This window comes from Schistocerca americana, chromosome 8 (assembly GCF_021461395.2).
Source record: "Schistocerca americana isolate TAMUIC-IGC-003095 chromosome 8, iqSchAmer2.1, whole genome shotgun sequence".
Lineage (NCBI taxonomy): Eukaryota > Metazoa > Arthropoda > Insecta > Orthoptera > Acrididae > Schistocerca > Schistocerca americana.
Genome location: NC_060126.1, coordinates 278,919,210 through 278,946,535, shown reverse-complemented (window position 1 = coordinate 278,946,535; position 27,326 = coordinate 278,919,210). Strand labels below are relative to the sequence as shown.

The 27,326-nt window shown below is 44.4% G+C and overlaps 1 protein-coding gene and 1 non-coding gene across 2 annotated transcripts; one reads left to right on the top strand and one right to left on the bottom strand.

The window, feature by feature from the left end:
* Window positions 1–4,608: 4,608 nt before the first annotated feature.
* On the bottom strand, window positions 4,609–25,289 carry LOC124544622 (larval cuticle protein 16/17-like). Its single transcript, XM_047123223.1, has 3 exons — window positions 25,179–25,289; window positions 11,985–12,115; window positions 4,609–6,014 (listed from the first exon to the last, which is right to left on the bottom strand). Exons 1-3 carry the CDS (start codon window positions 25,188–25,190, stop codon window positions 5,711–5,713), a joined length of 447 nt encoding a protein of 148 aa, XP_046979179.1. The 5' UTR covers window positions 25,191–25,289; the 3' UTR covers window positions 4,609–5,710.
* A 1,486-nt stretch (window positions 25,290–26,775) lies between these two features.
* On the top strand, window positions 26,776–26,850 carry Trnas-cga. Its single transcript has one exon. It is a non-coding gene; the product is annotated as a tRNA-Ser (tRNA).
* The last annotated feature ends 476 nt before the right edge of the window (window positions 26,851–27,326 follow it).

The window sequence follows — 27,326 nt, the reverse complement described above, 5'->3', positions numbered from 1 at the left end:
ACAATCTCACGTTTGCCTGCACCACTTCATCACTGTCACATTGAAGCACTCAAAGGTGCTCTTTAAGTTTTGGAATCAAATTAAAAACGATTGGGACCAGGTCGGGACTGTATAAAGGATGATCGATTACAGTGAACCCAAAGCGCCGTCGGATTGTTGTAGATGTCGCAGCACTCGGGTGTGGCCTAGCATTGTTACACTGAGGGAGAGAATGCTTCATATGCAAAACAATTGTTCGAATACGAAACTTAACTGCAGAAAGCTTTCGTCACGGACCGACATTGTTACGTTACACATCGCCGTGTTACACGGTGCAATTCGGACCCTCTTGCTGCAGGCGGCTACAAATACATTGACATGAAGAATAAATGTTAATAAACTTTATTTTATTCAAAACGCTTTAAGAGTTTTCTCATAAAAAATTCGGAGGCGTACTTTTCAGCACGAGCTTGTACGATGCTAGTGCAGCCGAAAGTTTTTCAGGGTACACCGTTTTGCGCACATCGTTGAATATGCGGCTCCGCAAAGGACGACACAAACGTGTTAGACATCGTCAGTTACAGGGGCTGGACGAAAATATGGAAACACATCGGGAAAGGCATGTTTAAACAAAAATGTAGATGATACCCAAGCTCGGAGGTGGCGCTACCGTATCTGACTACGAACCGCACTTGTGCTACGCCATCAGTGTGTTACAAGAGCCACTCACAGTCAGAGCAGTGTTCCGTTTAGCTGTGAGTGCACTATGCCGGAGCTAAGTGAATTAGAAAGAGGTCAAATTGTTGGAGCTCGTATGGTGGGTGTTGGCGCAACCAAGGGAGCCGAAGTGTTTGGTGTTTTAAGAGCAACCTTATCAAAGATTCACGCTCCATTCAGGGAAATCAGAAAAGCGTCATCCGCTAAGTCACAACGCGGACGACAACGCGCGTTTAGTGACTGTGAAAGAAGGTCGTTTTAGAGGAATGTCACGAAAAATATGACAGCTGCAGAAGTCATTGCAGAAGTGAGCTTCGCAAATCCTGTCAGCACTGAAACAACACAAAGGGAGCTCAATAAGCTAAAAATTGCAGAACAAGCTGTAATTCCAATGCCTCTCATCAGTGATGCAAATGACAGTAACAGGAAAAATGTGATGCCGCTTCAATTGTCTCTGAACACTATGGTACTTAATATTTGAGATCATCAGTCCCCTGGAACTATTTAAACCTAACTTAACTAAGGACATCACACACATCCATGCCCGAGGCAGGAATCGGACCTGCGACCGTAGCGGTCACGCGGTTCCAAACTGAAGGGCCCAGAACCACTCGGCCACAGCGGCCGGCCAATGTGGTGCCGAATTCATAAAATGCACTATGGAGCAATGGTGGAAGCAAATAATTTGGTCCGATGATTCTTGTTTCACACTGTTCCCTGTTCCCTGTTTAAGTCTGGCGTACGCCGTCCCAAGCCTAAGATGCAGATTGCTTCCAAGAGTGAGACATGTCGGGCTTCGGTGATGATATAGTAGTATTCCGGATGCTCCACAGTTGCTCTGCACAGTCTCTTTACTGCCAAAGGTTATGTGGCAATTTCGCTGATCAGGTCCATCCGATGGTCCAAAAGTTTGTTCCCCAACGGTTCTGCAGCATCCCAAGACGACAGGGCCCCTGTCACATAGCTAGCGCTGTCCAGTACTGGCTTTGTGAGAACGAGGATGAAATATGCTATCTCGCTTGGCCGCCACAGTTACCAGATCTCATTATTATTGATCCTTCGTGGGCCGCTTTGGAAAAAAGGTTGATATCCACCTCCATCGTTGTAACTGAACTCGCCACTGTTTCGCAGGAAGAATGGTTGTACACTGTCTTGAAAATCGTACAAGGCCTTGGATCCACTTTGTGAAGTTGGAAGCTGGTTTGGATGCCAACGGTTTTCCTACTCCGCCTCATACGTGGTAATGTGTTGTGTTTTTAGTGTTTCCATATTTTTACCCATACGAGTGTAGTGGCCCGGGGAACACTGAGTGTGGACTGTAGATCAATGGACCAGTGTTGCCTGGTTGAATGAATCACTTCTTACTTGTTACACGGAATGGTCATGTCTGCATACGCCATCATTGAGCCCAACGGCTGCTCGAAACTTGCATAGCGTCACGGACACAGGCCGGTGGACGCAGAATTATGCTACAAGGAACATTCACCTGGGCATCCATGGAACGTATGCTGACAATCGAAAACACCTTGACAGCTTTGCGCTGCGTGAACTTCGTTGCGGACTACCTGCATTCCTTCGCGCTTGATGTCTTCCCCAACGACCATGACACCTTCCAGCAGGAAAATTGTACGTGTCACAAAGCCATAATCGTGCCCAAGTACTGATGTCTTGACTATCAATTTCGGTTGATCTGACGTCGACGGAACACATCTATGGGGCTCCTGTTCCGCTTCCTAAAGCCACAGACCCATAATTTACGGGAAGAAGGCGTCTGGTGCCACATACTTCCAGAACTGGGACCGATGACGTAGCAGTTTGGTCCCTTCCCCCCCCCCCCCCCCTTTAAACCAACCAACCATCTTCCAGAACCTACGAAGAACTTTTCGAATCCGTGCCACGAAGAACCCCAACTTTACTGAGTTTCGAAATCGAGTAATGCGCTATTAAACAGATTATCATAATGCCTTCGCCTAACCGCTGGGAATGGAATGGCGGTTGGTCGGTACTGTTGGGACCTCGAGACCTGTTATGACGGAGTTTAGTTTAGTTTTCATAATGCTTTGTCTTATCAGAGCATATATTAGTAATTCTTATATGTACTGTGAAGACAATTTTAACGCCTTGCAAGGAGCATTGATAATGGAGCCGCAAAAATTCGGAAGTGGTCATCTGTAGCTGCCGGATGGGTTTCTCGCATATACAAAAGGAATTTCTCAGCTCTAAACCCAGTGCAATCAGATACAGCATGAAAATGCTTGGCGATGAATGAGTATTGGTTCTCACAGCTCTGTTCTTGAGTCGGTAAAACAGTCATCAAGTGGAAACATAAAGTGTTACATAATCCTACAGGAAACTAACGCCAGTAAAGCACATATTTCGTTCGGCGCTTTTATTCTGTGACCCTTCTTAAGGACTGTAACCGCTTGATCATCTTTCCGTAACGCGAAATGCGTTGTAGTTTCAGCGACCTTGAATGACTGTCGCTAAAAGAGGAGCCAGTTCTTCCGCATGTTCTATAAATAATCTAACTGACATTCTGTTGGGTCTATCGGCTTTTCATCTATCGAGCGTCTCCAGATCTTTTTCAGTTCCGTCTTTGGCTTTTATATATCTCTCATTTTGGCATCCGCGCTACAGTCAAAAGTACTAACTGCGTTCTTCTCCGAAGAGCAAATTTCGGAAGGCAGAATTTTCATATCAGCATCCACTTTATCACCTGCTTTTTTTGTTTTTTTTTCACATATGGCGGATGTTAGAATGGAGCAGCTTCGGACGATTTGTATATCCTAAGAGGCCGACAATTGTGGTTAGCAGCAGATACAACTGCTCAGAGAGTTTTGAGAGTAGAAATCTGTATCTTATTCGCTTGGCCTTTATGTTACTTTCTATTCACATGTTTACAGCAGTTATTTGGTCTTCTGTATAGTGTTGTTATGAGTAGGTGTAGAATTTAGTATTAGAATTACAGCAGCGATGATCGACAAGGACTTACGAAAGTTTTAAAAATGTACAATCATGTATAAACCGGATGGTACCGAACAGATTAGATATAGTGTAGTATATTAGGATGCATTACAAGTCGCGAAGTATTTCTGAGCGAGCGATGAGAACGTAGATGGAGTTCAGCTTTACTTGGTGGTTATTTGTACCAATTTCATTTCAATATATTCGTTATGTTATGATAAAAAGTTTGCTTTGCTAAAATAACTTATGATTGTAATCTATCATTAATGAATGATAATGTCTTTTGTGTGTTAAATTAATTGTAATAGAGATTAAAAAGACCATGTGTTAACGAAATGCCAATAAATATAAATAAAAATAGTCTTCCGTTCCAGCGACATCATGATCAACGATCATTGATAATTTATTCATTACCTGATTTTTAAGTAAGACCTAAACTTTAATAGCTATAATGGCAATTTCAAATGTGTCCCTTTCCTTGACGAGCCGATCTCTTATGTCGGCACCGTAGCCAATCTACAAAACATTCACATGTGAGGCTCAGAGACTCATACCAAAGTGACAGACTAGGGTGCAGCAGTCCAAAGACAAATATTTCAAGCGCCCTTTTAAGCTACAAAACTGTCATCCGAATATTTCGTCTTCTTGAAGGCATTTCTAGTACATTTATTATAGCGAAATTCTTTGTTGTTTTTCAACTTCTTGAGTATCACTCAGCTATCCTTTTTCGACAAGATGCTCCACTCCACTGAGTTGTGATGGTTATGCATCATTATGAGACTAGTTTCACGTCACTGTCATTTTGATGTGAAAAGTCTGAGAAGTAGGTAAGAAGGAAAAAAACCTTACGAGATTGTTGACATTTCTTTACAGCTGCCATCGATAACATCCTTTCTTGAAACAGGGGTGGAAGGTAAATTGAACGTGATAGTAAAAGAAGACAGTACCTTGACTTAAATATTTTTATTGCTTAAAAATTTTTACATACAGATGATGACAAACGTTTTGTATAAATGTATACATCGTTAGTAATTAGACGAGTCATTCAGGCCACAATGCTGCGAGCAGCGATTCTGTTTGGACCATGAAGCAATGGCACGATCTTAACAGTAACGGGCATACTGGTGAGGCGCAGAACTACATAACGAAACAACGAAAATGTATGCTCTAATTGTACAGGTTCGTTTTTGTGTCTTTCGTCTCGAGCCAAATGGTTGTGGAAACACTGTATGTACAATAGTACTGTAGACGAGAGCCTGCAACAGTTGTGTGCGTACTGTTAAGTGTGAAGTGTGCATCGGAATCGAGAGCACTGTGTCCAGTAAATGCGTGGCAGTGGGGGAGCTACTAACGTTTCGTAAACTACAAAGGTGGGGTTTGCCACCACAACAAAAAGCTTATCTTCCCGGTGTACCTAGAAATTTTTATTCTTGGTGTTGTAGTATCCTGTAAAGAGAAAACGGACAGAAAATATTGCACATAAACTCAAGATTGGCAGCTTCGAAACTGACAAGATTCTATCTTGAACAGTCTTAGCACTGCTAACCAATCTCTGACGTATATGGACGCCTTCATTGAAGGCATACTACCACTACAAACTTTTGCCTGTAGGTTTTCTCTTGACACTATCACTCCCATTGTCTAGGGATGACCGTGTTGTATCTCACACGGGGAAGAATCTGGTCTCGAGACGCGCTTTTTGCTGTGGATTGATATCTAGCGTTTTACTGGGCACAGTGCTCTAAAAGTCGGCAGCGATATGTGTGGGGATTCTGGTTGCACAACCCTCTGGCAGCTTGTCGACCCCTGCACGTGACGAACAGCGATGTTTGTCATATTGAGGTTCCTCCGTGGTGGCTCAGAACAGTTGTACGTCGGCAGCTCCAAAGGATGGTGGCTACTGGACTGTCTGCAGAATACGTGCAAACCACTGTGCGGTACGCTACTGCAGATGGCAAAGGAAGCTGAGGTCCAGTGGGAGCTGCCGATATACGAGTGCGGGGGTCGTCAGAGCAGCTGGGATCGTGGCGGTCGGCGGTTGGTGGTGGTCCTACTGGAGGACGTATCGGCCGGATGCGACCTCGGCGCGCTGCTGCTCGTTGAGCTGCGCCTCTTCGGCGGCGTTACGGGCCAGCGCGATCTGGATGGCCTCTGGGATCTCGGGCTCCTTGGGCAGCACGTTGCCCTCGGCGCGGAAGCCGCCGTCCTCACCGACGGTGTACGAGACGACCACGTCGCGGCCCTCGGGGTCGACGTACGAGTAGCGGCCGCGCACCACGCGCTGCTGGTTCGGCTGGCCCGGGTTCAGGACCTCGCTCTGCTCCTCGCGGACGATCGAGTTGCCAGTCTCAAAGCTGCGGATACAAAAAAACATTTTTAAAAAAATCAGTGACGAACATTGAATGCTTACGAATAAATGCTAGATATAACATCCTATCGGCGATGTCGTTCGAAGTTTTGGAAATTCATAGAAAAACTGAATCGCTATGAGCAGACGAAGATCTTAACCTCTCTGCCATTTGCTGAGAAACTGACGTAATCAATCCAACATCTTTTGATATTATTTTCCTCTCGGACAGGTACATCAGATGCACAAAATTTTTGCAATAACATTTCTGCTTTCGACTTTCTATTTGCCACCACTGGACAATTTCGGGTATTTTGTAGTTTTAATGTGGTAATTCTCGTGCATAAGGACAGGCCAGCGAGCTATCCGACTAGCCAAATGGCAAGCAAACATTTTTTTAACTGTTATTTAATCCTCCTCGACACCCGCCCGGATATCCAAGAGCGCTAACGCGCTGCTTCCTGGACTCGCGTAGGCGCGCCGGCCCCGGATCGAATCCGCTCGGCGGATTAACGACGACGGCCGGTGTGCCGGCCAGCCTGGATGTGGTTTTTAGGCGGTTTTCCACATTCTGTTTGGTGAATACCAGGCTGGTCCCCCCGTCCCGCCTCAGTTACACGACTCGCAGACATTTGAAACACGTTCACATTATTTCACGATTTACAGTAGACGCAGACAGCTTGGGTACACTCATTCCGTCCTGGGGGCGGCAGGAAGGGCTTCCGGCCACCCCTTAAAATTAACCATGCCAAATCCGTACTTAACCCTGCCGACCCTGCGCACAATGCGGGATAAAGGCAGTAGCAAAAAAACGAAAAAGAAGGATTTAATCCTCCTCGCCCCTTCTCCCAGTGGTGCAAAATTCCGTCGTTCAGCCAAAAACTAAGTAACAGAATCCAGTATGTTGTCTTCGACGGTGAGTGTTCCTCAGAGAAAAGGGTATCGTCATGAGTGCCCCAGGGAAGTGTGATAGGACCGCTATTATTCTAAATGTAGATAAATGATCTTGAAGACGGGACAAGCAGCAGTTTGCAGCTGTTTGCTGATGATATAGTGGCGTACGGGAAGGTGACGCCGTTGCGTGATCGTAGGAGGATACAATTTCTAGTTGATATGATGAATGGCAGCTACCTCCATATGTAGAAAAATGTAAGTTAATGCAAATGAGTAGGAAACACAAATCATAATGTTCGAATGCAGTATTAGTAGCGTGGTGCTTGATACAGTCGCTTCGATTAAATATCAAGGCGTAACGTTGCATTGCAATATGAAATGTAATGAGTATGTAAGGACTGTAGTAGCGAAGGCGAATGTTCGGCTTTGGGTTGTTGGGAAAATTTTATGGAAATGTGGTTCATTGCGACCCATTATTGATTACTCGCCAGTTTGGATTAACGAAAGACATCCCAGCAATTCAGAGGCTGGCTGCTAGATTTGTTAAAGCTAGTTTAGAACAACACGCAAGTATTACGGAGGCGCTTCGGGAACTCCAATGAGAATCACTGGGGAGGACTGTTGAGAAAATTTAGAGAGCAGTCATTCGAGGCTGACTGCAGAATGATTCTTTTGCCGCTGACGTACATTTCGCGTAAGAACCATGAAAATAAGATACTAGAAATTAGGACTAATACGAGGCATATAGATAGTCGTTTTCCCTTCGCTCTATATTCAAGTGAAGTTGAAAAAGAAACGATCACTAATGGTACAGGGTACCGCCCACCATACGGTGGCTTGTGGAGTATGTGTATGGATGTAGATGCAGCAAACGAAACCAGTATGATTAAAAGATGAAATATTTTACAAGTTTTTTTGAAAACTCTGTAAAAATATGGATTTTTACAGTATTTATATAACATCTGTATTCTTCAAATAAAAACTGGAAGACTAAAAGGTTAAGATGAAGCCTAAAATACGTCTTTGAAACACGTTGCAGGAACTGCAAACGAGCACCGCACTTAAAGGACCTGCACTGGAGAAAAGAAAGGTTTACGGGAGTGGAAACGTTAGGTGTTCTGTAGGACTGAAGGATGTGAATATAAATATAGGTTCCGTTGTGTAGTATCTGTAGAGATAAAGTTGGGTTGGAGAGTGGGAAGATGTAACGTGAGCAGGGGTTTCATTGCTGGGCAGGACCGTAGTATTGAGAAGAGAAGACGTGAGAGAAGTTGGAGAGAGAGGGGGGAGGTCTGACGTGTAGTGGGATATGAGGGGAAAAGCTGTAGCTAATATGATGGATGAATAAGGGAGACGGATTTCATTGTCTGGCAGGGGGAGTCGTTTGAGCTTGTGTTGGGGCAAGTAGCTATACCTCCAACTGGTGTAAAAACATTTTAAAAGTGGTAGCAAAAATAAGAACACTGCCCCATGTGAGTCAAGTGCAATAAAATAAGTTGTCGTAGCGGCGGCAATCGCCAAACATGTAATAATATCAGGAACTGAGAACACGCTGAGAAGCTGTACTCGTTCGTACCACTACAGTACGAACAGTTATATATGAGCAAGATAAGTCAAAAAACATCAGAAATGCATAACAGTGAAGTCCTCATCTGTCATATAGAAGGTAACACCCGTACATGTTTTGCAACAAGCCGGAGAAGAAAACTTCGATTTCCAAAAAAATAATTAATCAATAACTTATTCACAGTCTATAAAATTAACGTTAATTTAGTACGCTAAATAACATGAAAAGAATGTGTGCTCTTATTGTTTTGCCCGTTTGAGGTAAAAAGAGTAGTGGATATTACTTTCAACAACGCCCTTACGAAAAAGAGTCTCCAGAAGTAAGAAAGCCACACATCGTACGCTTAACTGGTTCAGGAATCGTCAGTAATTACTGCATGTCACGAGATACCACGAAGGTCGACCGTCGCTTGTCAACAGCGACGTCTATGGTCATTCAACCTACAAGGGCCAGGTAATCGACCTGCCGCCGCCGGAATCTGCATAAAAATGAAAAACGTGTCCTTTCGCAACCTGAGAAACCTGTTTAGGAATCCTGAGCCGAGTTATATGGAAGTGCAGATCTAGATTCCGAGAGCGAAGATTAAAAAAAAAAAAAAAAAAAAAAAAGGACAGGCGCCTTCTCACAAGGACAACCGGTTTGCTCCAGTTTATTTCTCACTGATGCTCAAGTTCGTTAACCATGCTGTCGCTTTCAACGGTCTCGTAAATGCGACGAGAACACCAATACACTTGCATCTGCAAAAGCTAAGGACACTCAGCTCGTCATCCTCCACTGGAGGTGCTTATTGGTGGGGGGTAAGGTTTAGCATGCAATACACGGATCCGTCGTTTCACTGATGTATGCAGTCATTTTAAATCAGCTCTATAGACCTCAGCGTGACATTTATTACTTTACCATTATGTAGGCAGCGCATGAATTGAAATCGCTTTATGGACATTATGTATGCGCGCAAATTTCCTCCACTTCCTATATTCCAGCCTGAGATATTTAGCCCCCCCCCCCCCCCCCCCCGCACCCCCCATTTCCCGTCCCGCTTGATCCCAACAGCCTTTTTTTTATTTTTGTGTAAACTAGAAAATGTAACATTTCACGGTGTCTAGGATTTTGTATTTGAGCCTAGCTGAAGTCCTCTTTATCAACTGGATTTTTGTCGTGTGTATAAACCTTCAATATTCTGATTTCTAAGCGTACCAATTACGATCAACGAACATGGCAGCAATAGTCACCTAAAATGATATACTTTTCTTGGCAATCTTTCAGGATATCTATGGGAACACATTCTCTTCCATCTTTATAGACCCATCATTTTACCTATTACTGGCTACAAACTCTCATTTCTGGTATCGCATCAAATCAATGTTCCCACCTTTTAGAAACAGAATCTATACTTTGTAACAGGACAGCGTCACGTTAATTAAAAATGCCAAATCAGTTAAGATGGTATGTTGGTTGGTTTGTTGATTTGGGGGGGAGGGGACCAAACAACGAGATCATCGGTCTCATCGGGTTAGGGAAGTAAGTCAGCCGCGCCCTTTCAAAGGAAATGTCCCGGCATTTGCCTGAAGTGATTTAGGGAAATCAGAGAAAACCTAGATCAGAATGGTCGGATGCGGGTCTGAACCGTCGTCCCCCCGAACACGAGTTCACATCGCTCGGTAAATGCACGACAGTACACGAGAAGCTGTGTACTAATAAATTCTTATTTCCCTTAAAAAGAAATTTTCATGCGAAGGTATCTCCTGCTTCTTCCATGTAAGGGCCAGATAGGCAGGAATAAATATTGATCAGCGTACGTTCTGTAGATCGGGAGGACTTAAGAACGGACCATTGGTTGGCTGGGAAATGGCGGCAGATATCGTCCCACATGCGTACCATGGACCCAGATCAGGCGAATTTGGTGCCAGTATATGAACGTGAGTTTACTATTATCCCCCACAAACAACTCTAGCATGATCGTGGCCTCCTGGCATGATCACATATCCCTTGGAAGATGTCATTGCCTTCGGGGAAAATACAAAGCAAGAAGAGATACAAGTGATCCAAAATAATGTGCACATAATCCATAACTGCCATGGTCCTTCGATTACTACCGCAAGATTCGTGGAAACCCCTGTAGCATAATACTGCCTACAAAAGCCTCCATCTGTGGCTCGCTGCATATTTCGGGCAGTTGTTTGCCTGGATGACGGCGTGCCCGGACGCGGCCATCGATCTGCTGTAAATACAAGCATTAATTCGTCCTACTAGACAAGACGTTCCAAATGATCCTCTATCCATTGCAAATGTGATTCACGAAGTCGTTGAATCAACAAATGAATGCGTACGGGTCGACTACTGGGGAGCACTTATTAAACATTGTGCACTGCACTTTGTCAAAACCTCTTAATATGTCGGTGGATTTAGCCATTTGCGGTCCGTATCGTCGCTACAACGATTGGCCGTTCGTCTCCGCTCCGCTTATATATTTTTCTTACCGCGTCAAGTGCCCACAACACCACCATTTGGTGTTTACTCTCATGATGGGCAATGTTCGTAAAGTTTTGGATCATCAGTGCATTTTTCAAATGAGCTAGATCTTTTTTTTTTTTTTTTTTTCAAACGGCGTTTTTCCGATGGATTATAACAATAGATTGCCGTCATATATTAAAAACTATACTAAGTACAAATTGTGATCTGATATAGCACTATGCAGCTTTCACAATTAAGGGATGTAGAATTAAATGGCTGTCATGTAGCTGGCATATTGCGTGAAACTTTCTCTTCCAGTGGACGCAAGTGACACGCTGTTCTTTTCCCGTGGTACTGCAGAGTATGTGTGCAGGTAAGATAAGGCAAAGTTCCGCGTTCAGTCCTTCCTCCTCCCGGAAAGCCCAAAGGTACCGACCGGCCGCCGTGTCATCCACAGCCCACAGGCGTCACTGGATGCAAATATGCAGGGGCATGTGGTCAGCAAACCGCTCTACCAGCCGTATGTCGGTTTCCGAGACCGGAGCCGCTACTTCTCAATCAAGTAGCTCCTCAGTTTGCCTCACAAGGGATGAGTGGACCCTGCTTGCCAACAGCGCTCGGCAGACCGGATGGTCACCCGTCCAAGTGCTAGCCCAGCCCGAAAGCGCTTAACTTCACTGATCTGACGGGAACCGGTGTTACCACTGCGGCAAGGCCGTTAGCTGCGTTCAGTCCTTACACGGACCAATTTGGTCCGACCCACCGCCAGGTCATCGTCTACCCATGGCGTCATGCTGTGTGGAGCTGTATGTGGCCAACATACAGTTCTGCTGACGTTGTTGATCGCTCGAGCAGCTCACCAGTTGGCCTCAAGAGGACTACGTACCAGTCCTCCTACAGAGGAAAAATTCCTGGCAGCACCATGAATTGAAACCGGAATCCAATCATGGCAGTCAGCCGCACTGACCGCTCAACTACGGTGGCGGACAAACGATAAGGATACTAAATGTTATGTACCTGCCTTCCAAAATATGGATCTGGTTTGGTTAGGTTGCTGCGACTAACCTGAAGGCGTAGTTTCCGTCGTGGTTGGTGTCGAGCGCGGACCTCAGGATCGGCACCGGTGGCGTGGTGGGCCCCAGCACCTGCTGCGGCGCGCAAAACACCGCCGTCGCCAAAGCCAGGACACAAACCACCTGAAACACACGCAACACACATAAAGCTTAACAACGAGTTCTCAAAAATGGATGTGTTAGTCAAGTATCACGAAAGAAAATTTGTTACTGCGACTAGCTTTGCTTCGTGATTCTGCTGCGAGCAGCAGTGCAGTTCGGAACTAGACATGTCTGTTAAGGGAATTTGGTACACTACTCTTGGAAAGCCTGGTATACGATAACTCTACCCAGCATAGAAATAATCCGGAAACAGAAGCTAAAGAAATTTTACTGCTAGATAAAACGTACCTAAGAAGTGATGGGCGGGTACTCAGAACTAATTTTTCACTCTGTTGAGTACGTACTATGAAACAAGCTCCCTGACGTACTGAGGTGGCCGGGGTGGCCGAGCGGTTCTAGGCGCTACAGTCTGGAACCACGCGGCCGCTACGGTCGCAGGTTAGAATCCAGCCTCGGGCATGGATGTGTGTGATGTCCTTAGGTTAGTTAGGTTTAAGTAGTTCTAAGTTAAGTCCCATAGTGCTCAGAGCCACTTGAACCATTTTTTTGACGTACTGAAATCGTCTGTTGGAGTGGGACTCGAACCTTGATTGTGTGCAATGACGTTAATAAGAAACTGATTGGAGTGGAAGACCAGTGACGATGTTCTGGTCGTTGATACGCAGAATTTAGACCTGACATGTGCTGGTATAGCTCAGTTGTTAATTTTCTATTTATCCCGAAAGGCTTAGTAGTCGGTTCAAGGCGCGAACCTGTCTCCCTGTATTAAAGAAATATCTTCAGAATAAAGTTACTTGGTGAAATTACTACTCCAGTTTTTCGTTTATTCAACTCTCTGCTTTACTAATTACGATCTTACTGAAGACGCTATGAACTTGCCTTCTTCCTATGCATAAGCCCAATGAATTACAGGACGACCCAAATTTTAATGTGGAACGGCGTTTGTAACATATGCGAAACAACAATAACTAACGGAACGAAATCTTAGGTCACAGTGGAAACCGAACCTCCTTAACTCTAGATTTGTAACCTGAAAAACCACCTCAGCAACCAAACTATAAACTAGTAAACAACCACTTGTGATAGCTTAATGTGAGCAATGGTTGTAGAATCCAGATCACTTTTAGCTTAGTGTGGCATACAGATTGATAATGTAGTAATAGAATCTTATCCACTGAAATTTGAGCCATCCTGCTAGTAGCAAACTATTATTGAAAATCAGCGAAATCTAATGTGTGATATTTCCCATTCCTCCCAGATTAACTAACTGTATGAAGCCATTCGAGTACTTATTGCAAACTTAATAACTTGTTCTCCGTCAAAACCAAAATGAAACAGCATCTAAATAAATAATAATCGAGAATAATTTACAGAAAAGTTTATTTTTCTGAGGCGTTGTGCCATTAAGGAAATTACTGTTAAGCGCGTTAAACCTGCACAGACGTCGCAAATATAAATAACTGCCGAATAATATAGTACATCTGCGGAAATTTTAGGTTTTGGATAAAAATTGCAATCATACATAAGGTATACCGTGGAGCAGTGCAGCACACGTAAGTCGATATGGATCGTATTACCTTTGAAGTAACTACGTATAGTGGCAATGGATTCGTCAAACTAAGATTAGTAGTCAAGCATTCGAACTGAGTTGCATTCTAGCACCGGAGAAGCTAACTAGGACATCGTGCCCTACATGACTACGAACTGTTACCGTTAATGAACAGCTAGCAGCTTCCGACGTCGTCCCGCTAACAACCGCTAGTTTGTAAAGCAATTAAGTTTTATCTCCGTAGTCATCTGCCTCACCAACACCTGAGGTATGCATTCTGAGTCGCGCTGACAAGGTGAGAGTGATTACGTCATTTACGGAGATGAGCTCAGACCTTGCTTCTTGAATGTGGCTCCCAGCGTGTGTTAATAAGAGATTTTAGGGAGTCTTTGTTTGTAAACGAATACATATTCAGCACGGTCCAGAGTGCTTATTTGCTAGTGTCTAAAGCTGGTTACAGGTGTGGTTTGTAGCACATGGCAAACATGTAAAGATTAAGCTAGAGCTTGTGGTGTGAGATGAAGGCAGGAGCTACTATCACGACATTTGAAGGATTGCGTTTCACAGCAGCTTCGTCTTTGTAAATCGTGAAAGGGCTTCCGAACTTCTGTTCTGGTTCAGCTACATAGCGTCTTCGATTACTACTTACTTTGCTGTGAATGGCGTTAGGTGCTTCGTCATTATTTCGAACCTCGAAACAGGCATACTGAAGGAATAAGATACTGCCTCGCTTCTCTTCTCGCAGTGTGTCAAGTGCGGCCCCGTATTGTATGGACGAATACTAATAAGTGTTTGCGCAGTGTCGTGTTGAAACGAAAGAAAGGGAGAGTAGGTGGAGATCTGTGTCGCCTTCACACCTTTCCCTTTGAACAGCATCCCGAGAGCCGGGCAAAGTGAGGCAACAGAACGAAATCGGCGATAATTTCTTTTTTTAACAAATCTCTCTGCATTCTGCTGTTGAAAAAAAACTGATAAGAGACTGAGAAAAAATATTTTAAAGCTGTGTCCGGAGAGCAGTGGTTTATGGGGAGTGAGTGAGTGCCCTAGGTAAACATGAGGAGAATAAATTGGAAACATTTGAAATACGCTTCGGGAAAAAGGGTTTTAAAACTTGAATGGGCATATAGCGTGCGAAATGAAAAGGTAATAGTGGAAATGTGAAAGGAAAAGTAGTATGTAACAATGTTGTTATCAGAACGTGACAAGGAACAGTGGAAATAGTTTGACTAGGAGCCCGAGAGGAAAATTGTAAGGGCAGACAAAAGTTAGACTTGCAAAGTATGTAATAGAGGATGTTGGATGTTGTAGGTATGTAGAAATGAGAAATGATGAGATGATTGGTGGCCTAGCTTATCAGTTTTCCTGGAAAAGAAATCTAAGAATTTTATTATTACTATTATTATTATTGTTATTATTCGTTTTTCTAACCTTTGTCCCGTAACTTCATGCGGCTGGAATGATTATTTATTGGATTTGGTAATTCTGGTGGTAAAGAGTTGCCAGACGGTCTTCTTCCGGGCACCTCACCCCTCTCTCCCCCCTGTCCCCACCGGTGACAGAACTTCTGTACCTGATCTGTCCGCGACTAGTGTCATTCTGTGTGAAAGAGTGCAGTGCAAACATTTTCTAAATGTTTGCGAATCGTATAAATGAGGCAGGATATGAGTACAAGCTCTCTATTCACCTAGTTTGATGTGGAAGAAAAGAACATAACTATGTGATGGGAAATGACGCAGTTGAAAAGGACGACCGAAACACGAGATGCCCAACAAGGATAGCGGCTATTCATATGGACATTTCGAGTTGCTAGCGGCCCCTTGAATGAGCTGTCCTTATTTGGCAGGTACGAGAAGGCTTCCACCCAGCATCGACAATGGCCCGGCATCTACTGCGCCGAATTGACAAACAGCTGCGCGTCTGACAAACTGACAAAACGTGCGTAGCGGTCACGTCTCCCAGGCGCTCTGTTAATAACAGAGCACGTACGGCACGCTCTTTGTGAAGTGCGCCGCGGAGGAGGTTCAAAAGACTCCAACCTTCCTTCCACGTGTAGTCGCTGCTCTACTACATTGAATTCTTCTCGCTGATCATGCGTAGGAGATTACTGTCCTAAATGTTGTCGGGTTGACATTTTGCTCTTTCATCTCGTAGTCCACTGTGACTCTGCAATTTTCGTTTTCTGACCGCTACCGATTTGAAGAACAGTGCTGCTACTTTTCTTCCTTAGACCTACGATGTAAAAACGTTGTCAGCTGCTTCATTTTACAGATGACAAACACTTGAAGAGCATTTCATGAAAAACTTTCGAAAAAGGTACTCCACTGGTCACCGTATGTGATGTGGGGAACTACGTAAAACCAACATGAAGATGGTACGACCTGCAGTTGCACTAGCAAGTTGCGAAAATTGCAGTATCGTAGTTTTTCTCCCTAGCATCGTTTTACTTGCTGTTCCGTACTAGTAGCAGGAGATAACTGTTGCCTTTTGCCTTGTAAGTAGAACTTAATTATTCGTCAGGAAAGGACTCAGAAGAGACATAGCTAAACTTAAGACTGCACAAGCGTCCGGAAAAAAGTGTCATCCTGCTTGAAACACAGTCTGACCACTTTCCCGGTGCCACATAAAAAGCTAAAGGGGTTCTCAAATGCTCTACTGGCAGTTATCCAGACACTACCCGCCCTCATAGCGTCATTTGCGCAAGTATCTCATCCGTTACCTTCCAGATTCGCTGAAGCTTTCGTGTCTGACATTCTGCACTATCATTCTTGGAAGAAAGGATATTGCGAAGGAACGGCTCAGTCACAACCTGGGGGATTGTTCCCAGAATGACTTTCCATTCTGCAGAAGAGTGTGCGCTTGTCTGCAATATCCTGGAAGATTACAATTGTGTACCGGACCGGGACTCAAACCGGCAGCCTTGGCCATTCGTGAGCAAATGCTCTAGAGACTGAGCTATATTTACTCTTCTCACGACCGGTCTCTATAGCTCATCTTCCACAAGTATTGCTCTCGTGCCTTCCACAGTGCGTGGAGATTGTGAGTCGAGCCTGGATTGCTCCAACGGTAGAGCATTTGCTGGCGAAAGGCACCCAGGCAATTTTATAGACTACTTTTTTCCATCCCTCCTCACGAGTCCAGTGTCATTTCCTTGAGTTACCAGTGTACCTAAAAATTAGATAGTTTCTGGATACGGTAACAGTCAGAAATCAGAAGACGCTTACAGAATACTTAGCTATTGCGAAAGCAACTCTTCCTTCCTTATCGGGGAGTTTTGTGGAGCAACGTGTCCTCCAGCGGTGACAGGACTTAATCTGACTGGAGTGTACCGACGCACATTCCTGAAGGTTCGGCCGCCGCCCACCTGCGCTTCCCACGCAACTCACGCAGCGTCGCGCCTGCACTTACAAACGTCGCACCCAAGTTCAAGGACCTCTTGCTCTGACACATAGGTCAGACTAGCATTCAAACATTGGTTGCCAGCAGAACAACCTGCTAACTGTAGATAGGTCTCAGACTGTTTTCAATCGGCGCTATATTATCGTACCGAACGTAGAGTACGCCGCATTCATGTTTTTGTGTTTCCTTGATTGACTAAATTTAAGTCAGATGCCCCGAATTTATGCACAAACTCTAACGAGCCCGACGTTGACGGGACATGATAGCACAATCTTTCTTCCTCCCCTCCCATGCATCGTTATACTAGCGTTTTTGTTATGGAGGAGCTTTTACGTATATCTACTTCCCTGGCAAAAGTAATGGAAGGGAATATCAGAAATAAATGACACCTTATTGCAGAAATTATTGCTTGACGCCCACTGGGTATATTAACTGAATACTGAACGATTTTAATTCACAAAAGGGTGACCTGCTGAAATAGGACAAGATACTAACTTCGTGATACTTATTTAAATAATTTGGTGTATGCAGAGAAATACGAAAAAAATTCTGCTACCATATAAACAACACTGTAAAATGCTACCGTGGTAAGGGGGAAGTCATAATCTGAACTAGGCGAAAAAAGCTTTGTTCCGTAGTTAGAGTTAACTTACATTAAAACTGATACATTACTAAGGAAATAGTGTCTGAAAATATTCCTCTGAAACATTACAGTGTGTGGAAATGAAATGTATATCATAGTAAAAATGAGAAAGAGAGAAAAGCTAACATTTGCAAAAAGGTATCGCACGGAAACTACGAAGAGCGGCCAGAACAAATCTGAAATGTAAAAAGAAAAAGGAAAAGGGGAGAAGTTGTAGCTGTGACATGCGTGGGCATCCACGAGTAGCTAATTTGCCTCTGTAAAGAGAAGTAAGATATGTAGGAACAGAGAAAGGTAAGAGTACGCTAAGCGCATTTACGGGATGCTAGGTATGGTTGTTACGTAGGGGTAAAAAAGATTAGCACCACATGGAGATAGGAAGTAGCGGCATGAGTATAATTTACTGTATTGCTACATTTAAAAATAAAATAAAACGTGGCAGAAATTAAATGACGGTCCAAATGGTACTACTGGCAACAGACCTGAGAATTCGTGTGCATTAATGTGCACCAGACACTTAAGAAAGTCAGCCTGAAAAGACAACTTAAGCAATATCAGTTACATAATAATTAAATCTATTATTAAGAAAGAGAGAAAACATATGAATATGAAAAGTGCTCATAATGTCACGTAAAGAATAAATATCTACGCGGACTTTGCCTCAGCCTCCTCGTCGTCGACGTTTGCAAATACAGTGGTCTTACTACATTAATTTTCCATAGTTCGAGTACTAAAACGAAATTCATTCATTTTTTTCTGGATGAACTCGCTGAACGTGCATGTCCCCAGGGAAAAGTTCTAAATCTGTCATATTTTCTTCCAATACCCATATAACCGGAACGTGCTCGTCATTCTTGCCAGCAGTAAAGCATTCTTTTCGCCATCAAGAAATCTATTATAGGTTTTCTATTACGTTCCGAGAAAGCAAAATGCTAAACGCGCAGATTTCCCCCCCGCCCCAATCCACTGAACTACGGCTAGCTGATTCAGATCAGTACGCAGTACCGACACCCGTTTGGGCTAAGCGCCAGCGCGATGTTCCGGATCGTAACCCGGCAACGCAAGTATCGTGCGAGCCGATCACTGAACTCGCCGAGTTACTCACACTTGCCAGAACTAAGTACTTGTCTCTCTACTGCATCGAACTGTGGGAAGTGGTACAGAAGAAGCTTGTACACAGACGAGAGTACAGTGATCCTTTTGTAGGATCCAAGTGGTTTCCCAACATCATGTAACGCAAATTATGGGGTAAGTTCTTTTGGTTGTGCTCCACAGCTTTATGCATGGCACCAAGAAGTTGCTACCACTAGTTGCAGCGTAATAAAAATTTAGCACCTTTTTGGTGGTACTCATGAAAATTTTGAGACAAGTATTTAAATAACGCCACGACCGATTTCCTTCCCTGTTCTTATTCGTTGTGATGTTGAGTTGTATTCTTAATGGTATCTCTACAGCCCGCCTCCGTAGACGCTTTCAGTAACATGCGCTTGTGCGGTGGCGCTCTATTTCGGGGTAGCCCAAGATCCAGATGGTGGGAGAAATTTTCACCACAAGTGACCAGCGGAGGAGAGGAACTGTTACAAAATTCCTTATTAATAGATATTGTGTCGATATCCTGGGTGAAATTTCAAACTTCTTGGCAGTGCCTCCTGTAGTGAGTGCACGTGATGCTTTTGGTGGTGATCCTTTCGTATGACAGGATCCTCTAAGCTCCGTGGCACCCTTGATGCCGTCCGAGATAGCTCTTTGTTGGCAGCAGTCCCTCCCCCACATCATCATTAACAACTCTACAGACATTACACTAGACACATGCGCTTAACGCAAAACTCATATTTTGCTAAAGATAGGATCCACTGTGCACGACGAAGGAAAGCCTTTCTAACTAGGCGACTGAACAACAGACCTCTTGGAGGTCTTCCAACTGAGTAAAATTCGTATCTTCATTTTCTCTACCGAGGACGCTAAATTTCTAAATCGCAGATTCCTTGACTATAACATTTCCAGTTGCAAGAACTGTCTTACGTAAGCAGACAGTCTATAACTCTTAATATTCACCACGAATGTGTTGAGCCGAACGCTTCCACTATTAATGGTACGTTAGGAACCAAGAAATTGGCTTAGGAAAGAAACGTGATAGTCAGCACAAAACCAGCTGGAAGACACAACATGAAAACAAAAGATTTGACATTTATTTTTATCTATCTGGTAATTAACACAGAATATCGTCGGTGACAATGGCTCTGGCAACGTAGCAGCTGTTTGAGATTTGGGTCAATCGGACTACCAAAGCTTTCTTACAGTCTTTCTCTTGTTTCTTTATTTATCTTTCACATATTTCCCTGTCTGCCATTTTTAATAAACGAACTGATCGATTCTGTTGCGTGGCAGTTGAAATGAGTCGCCAGACATGGAACTCTTCTCTTATAACGGTGCCAAAACGAAAAGAATTAAAACTGCAAGTTTTGTTCGCGTCGAAATAGAGACGGAAAACAAAATCACGATGTTTCAAGGACATGCATGTCGTCTACTTAAGGAAAGATATCGACATTCGTCTATAGGGATCTAAGAAAACAAGACTCATGACAACTGGACTGGGATTTGAACCAAACGACACTACTGCAGTTTATAGCGCGGTTAGATAGCTTTGGTGCTTTCTCAAAGGTAATATACAATATGAGGTTATACAATAATGTCTACACCACTCAGGACGAAATCTGTTGTAACTCTACGAAAATTATGCTTCAGACACAGACGACGGATTATTTTGATCTTCAAGAGACCTTTTCAGAGATGACTCGGTAAGCGGCATCCACGGATTCTGTATTCTGTTAGGCATGCGCATACATATTTTCACGAAAACAAGCACTTCGGATTCCGGACGCATACTGGGAACGCTCGGAGAAGGATAAGTCCGCCTCTTCGGCCACTTCACTTTCAGGACGATACTTCGCCCGTCGTAAGTGTTTACATTCGCAGTGCGTGAGGCCCCGGCGTGCGGGCACAGAGACTGTTGGCTCGGAATCCACCCCCGCCACCAGTTCAAGGCCGTCCGTGGAGGAATCCGTCCGCGAACTTCGCTGAGACCGGTTGTGGCACGGGATATCCATCTACTTGCCGGCGCGCCGTGTTTCCCTTCTCAGTCCATCAGAATGATGGGCGTTCGTAAATGAGTTTAGCAGGTGGTGTTCAAACTGACGTATCGAATTCAATGAATGTTAGTTATTGGTATGCGATCGAAGACGTGGGGAAAGATACCAGCCTACAGTTCCTGACCGATCTGAATGCTACAAACTGATAGCGTCCGTACGGCATGGAGCGATGGGTGCGTAATGTACCAGTATTATCTCTCCATCTTCCATTACACCTGTGGATGGCGCAATGAAAGAAAAGGTACATTTGCGCAAAAGCTCAAACTATACAATTTTACTGTCATTGCGATTATGAGAGATGAATAGAGAAGAAAAATATATTGTACTGCACTTGTTCTGGAACGTACGCAATAGTAATTTTGAAAGTAAGCTTTCCCGCGATGCACAGCTTCTTTTAGTAGTGTATCCCATACTGTGGAACATTCCATACCCCTTATGTGAGACTTTCCGATCTCTTCCCATAATCCAAATCTGTAAGGGTCTCAGATTGATAAATATTAAGTAAAAACTTACATTTGAGAGTTTTATTTTAGACTTGCTTGGGCTTCTTTAAAGGCATCTCATCCCTCCATGCCACATTTATGTGGCTTATTTATTGTGAAGCGCTCCTGATGGTTCCCAAGAGCTGCCGGCCGTGGTGACCAAGCGTTTCTAGGCGGTACAGTCTGGAACCGCGTGACCGCTACAGTCGCAGGTTCGAATCCTGCCTCGGGCATGAGTGTGTGTGATGTCCTTAGGTTAGTTAGGTTTAAGTAATTCTAAGTTCTAGGAGACTGATGACCACAGATGTTAAGTCCCATAGTGCTCCGAGCCATTTTTTTTTTGTTCCCACGAGCTGAGGTTGTGATTGATTCTAATGACTGATCTCCAGTGGTGTAACTATCAGGTGATTGCTCCTATTTACTGGAATCAGATTCTATTTGGTTTTTGGCCTACTGAGCGTAACTTATTCTTTGTACAACGCTACCATTAACGGGAACTCTTTCTGCTTCTCCCAATATTGCAATTCCTGCAACTTGTACCGTTCCCAACTGCATCGTCTGCAAATGTCAAAGCGAGCGACTTGCTTTTGTTTAGGCTGTGAGTCCTTTGTAACTCCGCGTCCCTGAGCGGAGAAAATCTCCGACCCAGCCGGAAATCGAACCCGGGCACTTAGGATTGATATTCTGTCGCACTGACCATTCAGCTACCGGGGGCGGACATCGACAGCGTGTAAAATTAACATCAATAAATACAACAAAAATAAAATAAAAAATGTCTATCCTCAATACTATGGAGCTGACTGCCCTGACATGAAAGAAGAATCGGAGAACCTGGTCTCATATTTTGTATATTCATTGATACAGGATGGCTGGTGCTACACGATTTCTATCGTCCCGTTTATCTTGAACAACCTAAATAACTTTACCCAGAATCTAATTAAAAAAGGGATTAAGCAGATTTTGTTTAGCTCCCATGGGGACATTAACCAGCATGATAGTCTTTCTCATAACTTCGGTACTAAGATATTAATAGCAGTACGTCTTTTTTTAAATAGCACCGTATTTTTTATCTAATAATCTCTCCTCAAGACCTGTTCAAAAACGTATCACACTGTACCATGCACGTAAACACGGTGTTATTAAAAACATAACAGAAAACTTTTTTACTACCACACAGCGTATGTATCTGGGGTAACATAATCCGTCCACCTGCTGGATGTGACAGCAAAAAATTAAACACAAGGAAAAACCACGCCGGTCATTACAGTTCTGCAAACTTACATCCTCCACAGATGAGCAGAGTTTCTTCCTTTTCTTCGTTGGTCTACATTGCACTCACACAAAATGTCTACCACAGAAGTTTTACTGAATGATAGGAGGGCATTTTTCTTGGGTGTTCAATTGTTTACTGTCATCTCGAGGAAGTGGACGAGATATGTTAATCCGTGGTGATACAGAAGAACCAAGTCAGTTTCGTGAACTTTTATGAATGACGTCAAGCTTACATGAATGGTACGCAATGGTTCCTTTTTTGGACAAGTCTTGTGGAAGGAAAGCTGTGTGCTGAATAAAGAATTCAGAATGCTACTTAAAAGAGAGGTATCCTTATAATGAAGATGTTGTTCGATGCCCGTATACGAAAAATTATTCATTTGAACAAGACCCTGAGTTGCAGCGGATGCGGAGTAGGACTGCAGAGTACGAGACGTGTGCTACTCGCTGACTCAGCAGAGCTTGGGGCTCTCTCTCTCGTGCTGTGGCTAACCACAACGTACCGCCACCATCCCACTCCGGTACGTCCGCGCGCGACAGTTACTGCACACGCAGAGGACTCGAAAATTAAGCGAAGTGCTGTGCTGTGGTTACTCTTGCCGCGGAGTTTAATGTCAAAGCATTTACTACTGGATCCAAGTAAAACCTCCAGCATTCACAGTGACTGGGCGTCTACACTGCAACTACACTGAATGATACAGAAGATAATGTCGCGGTTTAATCCAGGATGGCATGGAGCCTATTTGAACATTGTTCTTTCCGTAAGACGCCCATCAACTACTTGGCCATCGTTTGGTGGAGGAAGATTAGACAATAGTGCATAACTTCTTATGTACTCCAGTTATTGGCCGGCCGGAGTGCCCGAGCGGTTCTAGATGCTTCAGTCTGGAACCGCGCGACTTCTACGGTCGCAAGTTCGAATCCTGCCTCCGCATAGATGTGTGTGATGTCCTTAGGTTAGTTAGGTTTAAGTAGTTCTAAGTCTAGGGGACAGATGACCTCAGATATTAAGTCCCATAGTCCTTAGAGCCATTTGAACCATTTGAGGTTCGTAATGCTGAAAGCATAGCAATCTCAACCAACAAGAAATGCATCGATGGCGTTAAACATTTCCCAGATAAATATTCTGATTTGGAGGGAGAAACAGTATCTTCCGCCGCGCTGGAGAAAAGTATACTGTTGCGTTACAAAAGGATATAAGAAAATTCGTGCGAGAGATCCAAAACTAAAAGCTGTCGTCAATATAAAGCAAGGAGTGGCCGTTTGTTCACTTTACTTCTCAACAGTACTAATGCGATGCGATTCGAGGCTTATATCGTACCATCAGTTGGCAGACAGAGCAAGTTACATCACGTAAGTATTAGGGTGTAATAGCTAGAACTGGTATGAAATGGGATGACTAAGCAAAATCATTTAGGAAGATTCTACTAAGGTGCAGTGCATCTGTGCAAGAATCGCATAGAAGACCCTAGTGCGAGCAAAGCTAGAGTTCTGTTCCTTTATTAAAACCGGTTCCAGTGTTTATGGGTTATCAAACAGGGATGTCAGCAGACATGAAACGGATTCAAATCCGTAATGTTGGGATCGTAACAGGTCGGTATAGCTACTATGACAGTGCACCAGAAATGATCGGGCAACTTACATAGTAATCCTTGGAAGAAGACATACTTCTCGCCAGTACCCTGTCGAGTAAATTTAAAGAAGCTTTATTAGAAAGACACTGTCCGATCATTATGCTGTCGTCATCGTGTATCTCACTGACGGATTATGAGTGTAAGATAAGCGAGACTATCGTGCTTACAGTGTTAATGAATATCCGCTACAGTTGCTGCTTTACTTCAGTTCAGAGACGGTTTTGGCTTTTATACTGAAGCCATTCATAGCGTACCAGAGAAATGCACTTCGCTACAACACTATTTTGTGATACACTGGATAATAGCTTCCATATAAAAGACGAAACGGGTCTTGGACAGAAAAGATGCAGCTGGAGCGGGTATTCATTAACTCAGTACACAAGTACAGTGCAGCGGCGCTCTAGAAATAAGCAGAAACTATTAATATTGACACTAACTTTTCTTTCGCTCAAGATGCGAATGGAGTAGGAGAAACTATTAATATTGACACCAACTTTTCTTTCGCTCAAGATGCGAATGGAGTAGGACAGAAAATACGTTGGCTGGAGGAGTATGTATGTAGGTGTAGATGTAAATAAGACTTTCGTCCTAGATAGTGTGCCAACAGGACATATGATGGTCCATATCGTCACAAAAATATGCAGGGTGGAGTCTGCACTCGTACTAGGCTAGAGGGAACTACATTGAGAGAAAATGGAATGAAACTATCGTATGGAGTTATGGATCGAGAGACCCCATCTGGGCTGGTTCACCCGCCTGGTGCAAGTATTTCTATCTGACGTCGCTTCGGCGACTTGTGCGTCGATTACGACGAGATGAAATGACGAGGACAACACAAACACCCAGTCCCAGGGCGAAGAAAATTTCGGACCAAGCCGGGACTCGAACCCAGGCAGCGATGTTAACCACTAGACCACGAGCCGGCGTCTACGCTGGCAGCTTGTCACGTGACTACTCACCAAGGACTGCATGGTCGCTGTTGCTGCTGCTACTGCTGATCTGCTGAGGACACGCGGCAAGTGCGTCTGCAGTACGCCGCTGTCCACCGGCCTTATATACGGCGGGCTGGCTTTTTTTGGCGCCGCTCTTCACCGGTCGGCAGGGCGTCTTCCAGCGTCGTCTCCAGGGAGCGCTGGAGGGGGGCAGCGCGACAGCGGTGGGTGGAGGGGGGAGGGTGCCCGCTGTCTGGCTGACACGCGCGCCCTGCTCCCGACTCTGACGGCATCCACACCCAGGCCGCGGGGCTGTGCCGGAGGAGGGGTACGGCTCTCCACCCCCAGCCCAAACATACGGCGGGCGCCGGCTCCCAGAGAGCGAGGTCTACTGCGCTTACGTAAAGGACCCGCCGTCACTGACCAGCGGCAGACGAGGAGGTGTCGCGCGTCCCGCGACGCGGAAGAGCTCCGCCACCCACGACGTCCTCTGTTGACTTCTCAATTATCACCATTCTTTCGAGATAAAAGCCAACGTGCAGTCGGCTTTCTACCGGCGACAGCTCTGCTGTAACCTTTAGATCTGCGCAATCAATCTCCTCGCACATAATGCCGCTGTCGAAATGACAGGTTTATACCAAATAAACTAACAAACGAAGGAGCTGATCCTCCTTGGTACACAGAACGGGTTAGAACACTGTTGCAGAAACAACGAAACAAACATGCCAAATTTAAACAGACGCAAAATCCCCAAGATTGGCGATCCTTTACAGAAGCTCGAAACTTAGCGCGGAGTTCAATGCGAGACGCCTATATCAGTTTCCACAACGAAACTTTGTCTCGAAAGCTGGCAGAAAATCCAGAGAGATTCTGGTCGTATGTGAAGTATGTTAGCGGCAAGAAACAATCGATGCCTTCAGAATGGGATTTTCACTCTGCGGCGGAGTGTGCGCTGATATGAAATATCCTGGCAGATTAAAACTGTGTGCCGGACCGAGACTCGAACTCAGGACCTCTGCCTTTCGCCGGCAAGTGCTCTACCAACTTTTTTTGCGTAATCTCATTTTGTTCGTTATTGTTCGTTTCAATTGTTCGTGGAGGACGTCACATGACGCCCGTTGAAGTCCGTTATTGATCCATTCACTCAGTTTTTTTATTACAGGGGGCAGCTAACCCTCTGACCGAACACGCTGAGCTACCGTGCCGGCTTTTTTTTTTTTTTTTTTTTTCATTATTGTTCGTTTCAATTGTTCGTGGCGGACGTCACCTGACGCCCGTTGAAGTTCGTTATTGATCCATTCACTCAGGTTTTTTTTTATTACAGAGGGCAGCCAACACTCTGACCGAACATGCTGAGCTACCGTGGCGGCATTTTTGTTCGCATTTGTTCGTTGCATCTTCTCGGGGAGGACGTCGTAAGACATCCGTTTATGTTCGTTGATGATCGATTACTCAGTTTTTTGTTACAGAGGGCACGTATCCCTCTGACCGAACACGCTGAGCTACCGGGCCAGCTTTCAGGAGTGCTAGTTCTGCAAGGTTCGCAGGAGAGCTTCTGTTAAGTTTGGAAGATAGGAGACGAGGTACTGGCAGTAGTAAAGCTGTGAGGACGGGGCGTGAGTCGTGCTTGGGTAGCTCAGTTGGTAGAGCACTTGCCCGCGAAAGGCAAAGGTCCCGAGTTCGAGTCTCGGTCCGGCATACAGTTTTAATCTGCCAGGAAGTTTCAAATCAATGCCTTCTCTGCGCGATAACAATGGAGATACTCTCGAAGACAGTGCTGTCAAAGCAGATTTACTAAACACAGCATTTCGAAATGCCTTCACAAAAGAAGAGGAAGTAAATATTCCAGAATTCGAATCGAGAACAGCTGCCAACATGAGTAACGTAGAAGTAAATATCGTCAGAGTAGTGAAGCAACTCAAATCGCTTAATAAAAGCAAGTCTTCTGGTCCAGACTGTATACCAATTAGGTTCCTTTCGGAGTATGCTGAGGTATTAGCTCCATACTTAACAATCATATACAACCGTTCGCTAGACGAAAGATCGGCACCCAAAGACTGGAAAGTTGTAACGGTCACATCAATATTCAAGAAAGGTAGTAGGAGTAATCCACTAAATTAAGGGCCCATATCGTTAACGTCGATATGCAGCAGGATTTTAGAACATATATTGTGT

What these genes read in the sequence shown, in the direction of transcription:
- LOC124544622 (XM_047123223.1), bottom strand. An exon ending in GACGGAAACTACGCCTTCAG is followed by an intron (nt 6,015 to 11,984) that starts GTTAGTCGCAGC and finishes TTGTATCCGCAG; the next exon opens with CTTTGAGACTGGCAACTCGA.